Here is a 12,835-nt window from a genome sequence, read left to right on the forward strand (position 1 = left end):
CCCCTTCGCTGGACCCGCCCAATGTGTGTATGGGCGGCCCGCGCTCGAACCCTGTGTGGTTGCGCGCGTACCTGCTCCCGTCTGTGTGTGCGCGTTCACCCCTCCCCCCCCTGTGTTTGCATGTCCCTCCCTGCTGCTGCGTGTGATTGACCAGCTGCCTGTTGTAGGCGTGCATCCAGGTGCATAGGTGCTGGGAGTAGGGGGTCCTGCTGCACCCCCTGGCTTGGAGTGGTTTCCATTATATACAGGGTTTAAAGTTTGGTTCAATGGCTCTCAGCAGCCCCACTATACAGATTGTTCCAGCACCCTTGTGCATATGCCCCCCCACCCATGTATGAGCACTCACTCCTCTGTGTGTGTGTGTGTGTATGTGTGTGCGCCCGCAGGCACCCATGTATGTTTCTGCCTGTCCCTGTGTGTGTCTGCACACATCTGCCCTGTGTGGGAATGGTGTGCATGGGTGTATGCACCTGCCTACCCCTGTGTGTATGTATACATCTGTCCACCCATGGGTGTGCCTGACTGCCCCTTGGGTATGTGTGCCCGTGTATTAGGGTTGCCAGGTGTCCCGTTTTTGACTGGAATGCCTGGTCAAAAGGAGACCCTGGCAGCTCTGGTCATCACAAGTGACCACCGGGCTGTTAAAAGTACGGTCAGTGGCACAGCGGAACTAAGGCAGGCTCCCTGCCTGCCCTGGCTCTGCGCAGCTCCCGGAAGCGGCCAGCATTTCCCTGCAACCCTTAATCAGAGGGGCAATCAGGGAAGCTCCACGCACTGCCCTGGCTCCGCAACTCTCATTGGCCAATGTGGGGTGGCACCTGCTGGCGCAGGCAGCACACAGAGTCCCCTGGCCCATCTGCCTAGGAGGAGCCTTCTGGGAGCTATGTGGAGCCAGGGCAGGCAGGGAGTGACCCGAGGTAAGTGCCGCCTAGCTGGAGCTGGCACCCAAAACCCCCTCCAGCACCCCAACCCCAGGTTGAAACATCCTTCCACACCCTAACTCCCTCCAAGAGTCTGCACCCCAACCCCCTGTCCCAGCCCATAGCCCCCTCCTGTACCCCAAGCCCCTCATCCCTGGCCCCACACCAGAGCCCACACCCCCAACTGGAGCCCTCACTCCCTCTCACATCCCAACCCCCTGCCCCAGCCCTGAGTCCCCTCCCACACCCAAACTCTCTCCTGGAACCTGCACCCCCTCCTGCACTTCAACCCCTTGCCCCAGCCCTGAGCCCCCTCCTGAACCCCAAACCCCTAATCTCCAGCCCCACCACAGAGCCCGCACCGCCAGCCGGAGCCTTCACCCCCTCCCACACCGCAGCTCCCTGCCTCATCCCAGAGCCCCCTTTCGCACCCTGAACCCCTCATTTCTGGCCCCACCCCATGCCTCAGCCCAGTGAAAGTGAGTGGGGGGGGGAGAGTGAGTGACAGAGTCAGGGGGGATGGAGTGAGTGGGGGCAGGGGCAGAGCAGGGGTGGAGCCTGGGGCAAGGGCAGGCAGGTTTTGTGCGGTTAGAAAGTTGGCAACCCTACCACATGTATGTGTGCACGCCTGCCCGCCCTTGTGTGTATGTGTCCACCCGTCCACCCCGTGTGTGTGCCCAGCTGTCTGTGTGTGTTGGTGCACATATACACACCCATCTGCCCTGTGTGTGTGTGGCCCTGTGTGCCTGCCTGCTTGTCCCTGTGATTGTTTGCATCTACCTGCCCCAGGTATGAGTGTGCATCTGCCAGTCTGTCTGCCCCTGTGTCTGTGGCTACCTGCACACGTGTAAGGGACAGTGTGTGTGTGTGTGTGTGTGTATCTGCCTGCCTGCCCTGAGCACAGGTGCTGACTTTTGTTTTTGCCAGTGGGTGCTCCTGTCCACTTCTCTCCTCCCCCGTGCAAATGGTGGGTCTCAGCGCAGAAGAGGCCAAGCGGGACCATGGCCTCGAGGGATAGGGAGAAGAGGCCAAGTGGGGATGGGGCCACAGTTTGGGTGCTGGGGCCCACAAAAGTTTAATTCGGCCCTGCAGGTGCTGAGCACCGCATAATTTTTTTCAATGGGTGCTTGAGCCCCAGAGCACCCACAAAGTCAGCGCCTATGGCCCTGACTGTATTTGCATCTGCCTGCCCGTGTGTGTGTGTGTGTCTGCCTGCCCCTCTGTGTGTATGTGCCTGACTGTCCTATGTATGTGTGTCTCTGGCTCTTTCAGTCCCCTCCTATCCTAGCCCTGTTTGTGCGATGAGTCTCTGTTGCCACAATGTAGTGTGACATGCCAGAATCATCTCTTTATTTGTACTTTAGAGTAATAGCCTAAACTCTGGTATCAAAACAGCAGTGAGAGTGTGCAGGCTAGTCAGGGGTAGATTTACACCCCAGCTTGCAGTAAACTAAAGTATGCTGTAGATAAGCCGTTATGGTAATAATCTGATTTTTAAGATTTTCTAATAATAGTAACAATCCTATTTTTAATGCAGGGTTATTAACTTAAATATTTGGGCACCTTTATAACATATTGCAGAAAGGCACAGAGACATGACAAGTTCATTAGTTAACAGTATTGCCAGCCCCACGCATTCAAAAACCATGAGTCAGGCCCCCAAAATAAAAAAGAGTGCCTTAAAAATCCTGCAGTTTTAAAAAAATACTTCTGGTTTCCTTTTATTTGCCTTCTGGTGTTTGAGCCTTGGGGTTCTCTGCAACCATGCGGGTTAGAAATTTACTTTTAAAAAACATGAAATCTGAGATTCTCACATAATCATATGAGTCCAGGAGCTGGGGCCTTAAGAAAAAATCTGCATATTATGGCTCTCACAATAATATTACCTGAGTTGGCAGCACTGTGTGTAGCATGAGTCAGAAACCAAAGTTACAACTAGAAATTTAGAAACCAATGATTAATTCATAATCCCCTCCCTCAGCACCAGGTAATGTCCCACGTGTTTATTTTCTGCAGGCCATATTATGTCCCAAGTTGCAGTGAAATCAGAGTTGAATATGCATAGCTAAGCTTCAGTGTGGCCATATATGTAGGTAATGTATAGTGAGTAATGTTTACCCTAAAGAATAGCTCCTAATTGCTATATATTGCGTGCATTTCTGCCGGTTGTAGTGAATCATCCAGTACAGTGGACAATTTCTCACTTTGGCACAATGTTATCAGTTGGCCTCTTACTGCTTTGCTATGTTGAATTGCCACTGCTGAATATAGCAAGGTGGATTGTCTCAATCACTCAGGATAGGAAGCTTTGAGAAATGTCACCTTAGCACAATATAGGAATAAAGCAGCAAAATGGTAGTGTTTGTAGTTTACAAACATAAAATTAAAAAATAAACTGTAGAAAGTGGGGCAGAAAAAGAAGGAAGGATAAAGGAATGCAAATAATAATAATGAAAAGAAAACATAACTTGAGTTCCTAACAAATATTGGTATTCATTCATGGGCTGCACACCTACTGTAAAATATCAACATCACCAGCTAAACTGCTAAAAATAAATAAAATAGAAATAGAAATCAACCAACAGCAATTGGCTACATAGTTGAGGACCTTACCTGAGTAATCCAAGGTTGAAAATGTACTCACACGCTTCATTTACCCTTCTTTGGGCTGATTAGTGAAGTGCAGTTGTTGCCTGAAAGAAAATGCCATCTTCCTGGAGTGACATAGTCTGAATTAGGAGAGGGAAACCAAATTGTAATTGCTGTAAAATCCAAATGAATGTATGAAGAAATTAAGCTTATTGCAGTCAGATGTCCCATATTTTATCTTCCCCCAAACACTGGCACTGTTCCTGCTTGCCACTCTTGATTGCCTGCTCTAGGGTAAAAGCTGCCAATAGCATTTCAAGATATCACCTGAATACAGATTAACATTAATTTTTTTTCATTGAGAATGTATATAAACCCGAACATCTGCAAATGCAAATCAGGCTACCCTAAGATACCATTTAATTTTCATAATATTATTGCTGGGACCAAAGCTTTTCTGCACAGCTGTAAATTTAAAATAGTTAATTACTATCTTGCAGCTATCTTTCCTTAAATAAAAGTAATCTTGTATTTTTCTTGATTTCTAAAATGCTTTTTCAATTGTCCCAGCTATTCCCCCCCTTTCCATGCCATCCCCCTCCCAAAATTAAAATAAGATAAATTAGGGACAGAAAAGGCATACATTCAAAGCCAATCACAAAGATCCAGCTGAGGTGATACTTCTAGGCATGTATGCACTACAGCATACAACCCCATCTGCAGATCTAGTTTAGGAATGGTTGTCCCGTGATCTAGTTATAACTGATTCCTGTAGCATAGATGCACCTTAACAGAGTTCCATAACCAAACAAACTTTAGGAAAAGCAAAGGATGGCCAGGGGCGGCTCTAGGTATTTTGCTGCCCCAAGCAAGGCAGGCAGGCTGCCTTCAGCGGCTTGCCTGTGGGAGGTCCCCGGTCCCACGGATTCAGCAGCACACCTGCGGGAGGTCCGCCGAAGCCGCGGGACCAGCGGACCCTCCGCAGGCAAGCCGCCGAAGGCAACCTGCCTGCCGCCCTCGCGGTGACCGGCAGAGCGCCCTCCGTGGCTTGCCGCCCCAGGCACGCGCTTGGCATGCTGGTGCCTGGAGCCGCCCCTGAGGATGGCTGCTTTCTATGGCATCATCCCACACTAATCCCATGGGACATCCAGGCACAAATGAACACTGATTAGGTCAGCATTAACTTGTAGGGCTTCCCATCCTACTTAGTGAAACTCCTTAGCACAGCATAGTTGGGTGAACATCAGGAGGAAGGGAAGACATAGGGGACTAAAAAGGGCAGGGGGGCACAAACCTATTCTCACAAACCCACAGAGGAAAACTGATAAGGGAACTTGACAATTGGAAATGTACACCATTTCTAGTCTTTTACGTCGGAATGATGGATGTAAGGGACAATGTGGCTCTTTATTTCCTAAATCCCCACTGAAGTTTGTGCCATAAGGCACTGAAAGATTATTAAAATACAATTAATATGTAATTTTAAAAAGTATTGAAAGACAGTGCTTGAAATTGTTTGATTGTCATTCTGAAACAAACCATTTTAAAGATCTTCCATGTTGGGATTTATTAAACACTCTTGTAAAAATTTCCTATTTATGGATGGGCCAATTGTTTTAATTGTTCTGGTTCTGGTTTCCTTTTACTAGTTTCATTTTATGTATGTATGTATATACACACACGCGTGCGTGCTACTTATGTTTTTTGGGGGCTGATAATGCGTTCCCTGCACACCCAACACTTCTGTTGATTCCAAAAGATGTAAAAGGAATGCAAGATCAGACCCTTGGAGTGTTTGTGAGGGAGAGCCTGTGAACTCTCTTGGTGCTCTATACATATGACAATCTTTAAAGAAACTTTCAGTTATAGTCACAAACACAAATCCATTTACTTTTTTAATTCTTAACTTTCCCTTCCTTATTTTTGCAGCTCTGCTGCCTCCAAGATTCCTAATAATTGCAGGGATAATAATGCATGTCTAGGCACAGTAAGATCAGGCCCTCCATGCACTGTAGCATCCCCTCCTGTGAGCAGAGGGTACAAGAACTTGGAAGGATTCCCGCTGGGAAGGTGTGAAAAAGGGCATACCACCTACATGACATCAGTTCCCCTGATCCCTTTGCCTGACCCATCAGAAGCCCATCAGTGAGTGCTCTATGGAGTTATGGTTTCATAGTGTGGGAATAGGAGACTAGGGTTGATCTCTCAACTAATGTGGGCTTGGAGTCAACTGGAGTCTTTCCAGAAATTTCAGGCTCTGGATCAGACTCCTGGTGAATAAAGTAATGCAGGCCATGTCAAAATTTACTTCCCCCCATCTCTAAGAAAGGCTCTGGAGGCAGCAATCAGCAGGGAATTCCCTTGTAGTGTGGCTTCTTCAGAAGCTATGTTGCCATAGAGCTTAAGATTGAGAAGGTAGTAAGGAGGTCCTGTCTGCCCTGTGCCTTTGTCATTCTCAGAGAATAAACCCTAATTTTGGGGCCCGAACACCCTGGCACTTCTTGGAGGCTAGAATGGGAGGGAACATGCATCTCCCACCCCAGCAGAAGAATTACAAGGAAACTGTGTTAGAGGGGCATTTCCTGTACTCTAAATTGATATAGGCCCCAATCCTGCCACTGACTATGAGGTGGCAGACCCCTGCAACTATGCAGAGCCCCATTGGATGTGTCTACACTTCAATGTAAGGCCATTGTTAGTGGCATGTGAATCAGCTGACCCGTTCTAGGAAACATAGGAGCTGGAACTAGAGGTGCTGAGGGTGCGGCAGCACCCCCTGGCTTGAAGTGGTTTCCATCAAATACAGGGTTTACAGTTTGGTTTAATGGCTGTCAGCACCCCCACTATACAAAATGTCCCAGGACCCCTGTTAGAGAACCATGGGCTTAAGCATCTACAGTGTATTTGAACCCTATGTTAAGACTTTTCTAGCTCGTGCTCAAACCTAGGGCTCTGGAATCCACACTGCAGTGCACAGACCCAAGTCAAATTAACCAAGTTATGAACTGATAAATATAATTATCCTGTTTATATACATGTATCATCTTTCTATCTAAAGTTATGAATATTGGCCATGGACTTGTATCTTATACATGTGTTGTATTCCTGGGCAACACCCATAAAATAAGATTTACACCAAGGCTAGACAACTATGTTGATGGCTCATAAAGGACATTTCACACTAACATAGACAAAACTCATCCTGCCCAGTAGCCTTCCTGCAGACACCTCAGCAGTCTATTCCATCAGTATTATAAACTTGATATAAGGCCTTTGCAATTATTTGTATGTATATAATCTATTAAACATTATTAACTCTCTTATTCTTTTCTTTCATTATTAAACCTTTAATTTTTAATTAGACTATGTCTACACTACACAGCTTTTAGCAACATGGCTGTATCACCACAGCCGTGACGCTAAAAGTCGCTCAGTGTAGCCATTGGTTGTTGGCTCTCCTGCCAACAAAAAACTTCTACTCCCAACGAGTGGCATTTGCGTTGTCGGCAGGAGAGCGCTCCTGCCAACAACGCACTGTTCACACCGGCACTTGTTGCATCAAAACTTTTGTCTTTCAGGGTTTTTTTTTAACACCTCTGTAAGACAAAAGTTTTGTCGTTCAATTGGCAGTGTAGACATAGCCTTACTAAAGGATTGGCATCAGCGTGATTATTGGGTAAGATCTGAGTTATATATTGACCTGATTTGTGGCTGATTTTCTGGGATTAGAAGAATTCTATGTTTGATTAAATTGGTTTTCAGTAACCACTCATCATAGAGCCCAGTGTCTTGTGGTGAGAGAAGAGCTGAAATGCCTAAGGAGACGGTCTTTAACGTCTTGTTAACCAGTGTGGTGAGACAGAAATTTACTTTTGTTACTAGCTTGGTATAATCTAATGAGAGAATAATCACCAGTTTGAAGTGAGTCTGCCCTATTTCTCAGCTGTTTGTCCTGAATCTGGCATCCTCAGCTGTGACCCACTGAGACATGGTGACAATCGAGTCAAAATACCATATCCCAGAGTCCCTAGCACCAAGCGCCCACCTCTGCCTGAAATGCAGCTGCATAGCCCTAGGACCGTCGTGCTCTGTGTAAAAACTTTACTGCTTGCCCTGGATATTATCAGGAAGTAGCTTGCTTTGCAAAAGGCTTGTTCAGTTCGCTCTCCATTGCAAACCCAGGAGACTCTCTGACAGGGTGCTTGCAAATCGGCGATCAGAAGAGACTGGGTTAACGTTGACCTGAGCTGCTGCTGTTTGCAAAGGAGGGGGTGGCTTCTGTTTTCAAGAGAATGGATTACAGATTGTAGGGATAAAGAGGACTAAGGAAGTTGACCCACGGAATTGTGGGATACTCCTGGGACCTGAGTCAAGTGGGGCTGTGTCTACACTGCAAAGTAATAAGGACTTGGACTGTGGATCCAGATTAACTTGAGCTCGGACCCTACAGCCCTGAGAGCTGAGCCCTGGGTTAGTGTAGTTGCACTGTTAATGCAAAGGGGGTTAGGCTTGAGCCCAGGCTCAAGCATGGGCTTATGTTGCAATGTAGACATACCCATTGACTTCAGTGGGGCTTCATTTGGGAGCAGGGTTCTGCTTCCATGCAACAAATTCAGCATCAGGGTCATAGTCTTTTGTCAGTCACAAAGCCGTTTGTGTTTTCATACGGATTTGCACTGATATTCTCAGTCTTTTGTCCATGACAAAAAGACGGTGATGTCATAAACCCAGGACTTTGACTTATTAATTATATAATTATAATTATTTATATTGTGGTAGCACCCCAGCCCTGTTCTGCTAACATTGTAGAAACATATAGCAAATTGTTTACATCTAAGTATAAAATGAGAGACTTGGACTGGAAGCTCTTTGGGGCAGGGACTGTCTTTTTGTTTTGTGTTTGTACAGCACCTAGTACATAGGGGTTCTACTCTATGGCCATGAGTCCTAGCACTGTTCTTTGGTTTTCTACAAGTGTTCCATCACTGAGCAGTCTTTGTGTTGGTCATATTTGCCCACGTTATTGAAAATACATTTAATAATGTAAGTTCAGCTGTGGGATGTATAATGAAATGTAGTTGACCTTTGCTTGACAAGACTTATGTGTCTGCAAAGTTTTCTAACATGAAATAGAAACAGCAGACAAAATGAAGGATAAAGAAGAGAGAACAGAAAAAAAATACAGAAAAACCCCCTAGAGCTGTCAATGTTGCTAACACTCACTGGTTGTAGCAGCAATGGACAGATTCAAGGAGAATATTTAAGTGCCTTTGAAATGAAGGCACAGTCCATTTGAACTCCACTCTGCCTCATCTATGCACCTGACTGAGTAGAAGCACTCCAAGGGTTCAAGAATACTCAAAGGAGAACAGATGCACAGAGAGAACAGATGAATCATCCCACAGACAATCCATTGCTGCAAAAGAAGTAAGGAAAATGTTTCGTTTTGATAAATATTGTAAAGGTATTTTTTAATGATTACATTCGTATGTATTTTGTAGATGCTTTCAAAAATCATGGGACGTAAAGTTAATCTTAGTTGGGCTATTCCTTGTTTCTGCTCTGCTACCCAGCCCCCTCTCCTCCTCAGGGCAGCTGCCAGTGGAGAGAAACTTGGGCAGGCATGGAGAAGGATTAGGAGGTAAGGTGAGGGTTGGAGAGGGACTAAGCTCCATAGGCTGCAGAAGTGGTTTGGAAAGTAGGCTGCAGGAAGGAAGCAGCAGGCTCTTAGAAAAGCAGGAAGGGCACATTTAAGATGCTTGCGGTCAGTTTACAACAGCACTCCAACCAATGCTACCACCAATGGAGCTGCAATGATGGAAACATTTAACAAAAGGCTAGCATAGTCACAATCTTTATCAGACTATGCAGAAGACTTTTTGCACAGGTGCTAATCAAGCACTGCTTGCTGAGCACTAGGGCTTTGACTCTTCACTGTTTTTAAAGCAGAACTTATCAGGCCAGACTCAGCCACTAAGGTGATTACATTCTGCCTAGAGATAAAATAGTCCTAAAAATGCCATTTTTATCATATCTGAGTAAAAGGCTTTTTTTTTCTAGGAGCATTGATATTTTTTCCATCAGGTTTATTTGTATATGTTCATTTTCTTTTTAATATAGCATGCTATGAGTATCCTCCTTTTAATATGTGATAAAAGGAAAGCAGCAGGAAAATTACATGATGATAGGCAAAACCCTGCTTGTCTTACTCCCTTGAATAATCCAATTGAAATCAAGTAGGTGTAAAGCAAACAGGATTTGGATTAATATACAGTATGTACCATCATATATCTTATGTGACCCACACTTGACAATATCTATGAAGCAATAGTCCCACATCTATAAAAAAATTCAGTTTTTCTAAAATGAATGGGTGCAGTGTTTCTATAGATATTCTTAATAATTATGGCCTCCGTCCTGCACAGCCCATGGGACTACTCACAATGTGTAAAACGACCATTAATCTAATTTTGCTTAGACTGCTACTTTAGAGATACTGACTCTAGACTACATGGAAAAAAAATTAAAGTTGTGTAAAAGCTCTGACTCTGAAAAAGATTTGGGGGTCCTGATGGAGAATCAGCTGAACATGAGCTCCCAATGTGACACTGTGGCCAAAAAAGCTAATGCAGGGGTCTCAAACTCAAATGACCCCGAGGGCCGCATGAGGACTAGTGCATTGGCCCGAGGGCCGCATCACTGACATGCCCCCTTGCTGCCCCTGGCCCCACCCCCAATCCACCCCTTCCATGAGGCCCCGCCCCTGCCCTGTCTCTTCTCCACCTCCTCCCCTAAGCGCGCGCAGTTTTAATAAATATATACACTCAGTAATGCACCTCACTCAAAGGACAAAACACGCACTTAGATTTACTGCCTAAGGCTCTGGGAGGGAGTTTGGGTGTGGGAGGGGGTCTGGATGCAGGCTCTGTGCTCGATGCAGGCTCCAGGCTGCGGCAGGGGGTGGGGGTGCAGGCTTTGGGATGGAGTTTGGGGATAGGAGGGAGTGCAGGGGTGAGGGCTGAGGGCGAGGGGTACATGATGCAGGAGGGGGCTCAGGGCTAGGGAAGAGGGTTGGGCTGTGGGGTGAGGGCTGTGGATGAGGGGTTCATGATGCGAGGGGGCTCAGGGCTAGGGAAGAGGTTTGGAGTGTGGGGTGAGGGCTGTGGATGAGGGGTTCATGATGTGGGGGCGCTCAGGGCTGGGGCAGAGGATTAGGGTGCAGGGGGATGAGGGGTTCATGATGTGGGGGCGCTCAGGGCTGGGGCAGAGGATTAGGGTGCGGGGGGATGAGGGCTCTGGCTGGGGCTGAAGATTAGGGTGCAGGGGGATGAGGGCTCTGGCTGGGGCTGAGGATTAGGGTGCAGGGGGATGAGGGGTTCATGATGTGGGGGTGCTCGGGGCTGGGGCTGAGGATTAGGGTGCGGGGGGAATGAGGGCTCTGGCTGGGGCTGAGGGTTTGGGGTTGGAGAGGCTCAGGGTAAGGGCAGCCTGCCTTGCCAGTACTGGCGGAGGGCAGGCACTAGGACCCTGCGGCAGCAGACAGCAAATCTGCTGGGAGCCCTCCGGGCAGCAGGCAGGGGAGAGGCGCGCTGCGTTCCGTCAGGCAGGGACGCAACACAACGCGGCGGAGGGGGGGTGGCAGGCGGGGGCTGGGACCTGCTCCAGGCAGGGTCGCGGCGGCGGGGGGAGACCTGCAGTGGCCGGGGCCAATCCAGGCAGGACCGGGGGGGCGGGGGGGGGGGGCGGGAAGAGACCCAGCTCCAACTATTGCTGGAGCAGGGCGCCCAGCCCTGAATATTGCTGGGGCCTGGGCCCCACACAAGTATATAACCTGCCGCCCATGCCCCCCGGCCCGGCCCAGCCCCGGCGGGTCTCGCTTCCCTTCCCCCCCACCAGCCCGGCCCCGGCGGGTCCCGCTTCCCTTCCCCCGGCCCGGCCCCGGCGGGCCCCGCTTCCCTCCCCCACCCCCCGGCCCGGCCCCGGCCCCGGCCCCGGCCCCGGCCCCGGCCCCGGCCCCGGCGGGTCCCGCTTTCCCCCCCCCTTACCCGAGCGCGTCTCCGGCGAGGCCTGAGCTCCGTCCCGCTCAGAGCCGCGTGGTGAGGGGGCGGGGCTGGGAGCTCCACGCCGAGCGCAGCGCTCAGCCCAGAGCTCCCAGCCCCGCCCCCTCCCCACGCGGCTTGGATCGGGGCGGGGCTCAGGCGCTCGGACGGAGACTCGGCGCTCTATGCGCCGAGGCTCCAGGAGAGGGGCGGAGGTGGGAGCCTCCGCTTTTCTCTTGGGGGCCCCTGCGGAGCTCCCCTGGGGAGCTCCGCGGGCCGCATGTTTGAGACCCCTGAGCTAATGCAATCCTGGGATGCATAACTAGGGGAATCTCGAGTAGGAGTAGAGAAAGGTTATTTTGCCTCTGTATTTGGTACTGGTGCAACCACTACTAGAACACTGTCTAGTTCTGGTGCCCACAATTCAGGAACAATGTTGATAAATTGGAGAGAGTTCAGAGAAGAGCCATGAGAATAATTAAAGGATTAGAAAACATGCCTTATAGTGATAGACTCAAGGAGCTCAATCTAACAATAAGAAGGTTAAGGGATGGCTTATTTACAGTCTGTACATATCTACATAGAAAACAAATATTTTATTATTTACTCCTTAGTCTAACAGAGAAAGGTATAATGATTCAATGGCTGGAAGTTGAAGCTAGACAAATTTAGACTAGAAATAAGGCATACATTTTTAACAGAGAGAGTTATTACACTTGGAACAATTTACCAAGGGTTGTGGCAGATTCTCCATCACTGACAAATTTTTAAATCAAGATTAGATGTTTTTCTAAAAGGTCTGCTCTAGGAATTATTTTGAGGAAGTTCTATGGTCTGTTATACAGGAAGTTAGGCTATATGATCATAGTGGTCCTTTCTGGCCTTGGAATCTATGAAAAGCAAAGCCCTGAAGCCTTTGCTCACATGTTTCAATGTGAATTTTGCCTGAGGGAGCCCTTCAGGATTTGGCCTACTCATTTCTTCTCAACTTCATAGAATAATTTGTGCTGAACATTATTTGTTTTATGAGATCTCCATACAGTTCAGAGCAGGAGTGCTGGAACTAGGGTGCTGGGAGTGGTTTCCAGCATATACGAGGTTTACAGTTTTGTTCAATGGCTTTCAGCACCCCCACTGTAAAAATTGTTCCAGCACCACTGGTTCAGAATTACAAAAGCAACAGTCATTGTTTTGTCTCCCACTAAATTCTTCTCATAATGCAAATAAAATGCAAAAGGAAAAAATCTTGCTACAAAAGAGAAAAACATTGGAGATGTGATTTACCAC

At 48.0% G+C, this 12,835-nt stretch overlaps 1 protein-coding gene across 2 annotated transcripts in view; it reads right to left on the bottom strand.

The window, feature by feature from the left end:
• UBXN2B (UBX domain protein 2B) overlaps positions 1–3,655 on the bottom strand; it is a 40,915-nt gene extending 37,260 nt beyond the window's left edge. Inside the window, exon 1 of one of the 2 annotated variants that reach the window (XM_045004731.1) lies at positions 3,565–3,655. In XM_045004731.1, coding sequence (XP_044860666.1) covers positions 3,565–3,573 — 9 coding nt within the window. In that variant the 5' untranslated portion in view covers positions 3,574–3,655. The other variant, XM_045004733.1, reaches the window with a different exon arrangement.
• Between the last annotated feature and the right edge of the window lie 9,180 nt (positions 3,656–12,835).

The sequence above is a fragment of the Mauremys mutica genome, chromosome 2 (assembly GCF_020497125.1).
Source record: "Mauremys mutica isolate MM-2020 ecotype Southern chromosome 2, ASM2049712v1, whole genome shotgun sequence".
Classification (NCBI taxonomy): Eukaryota; Metazoa; Chordata; order Testudines; family Geoemydidae; genus Mauremys; species Mauremys mutica.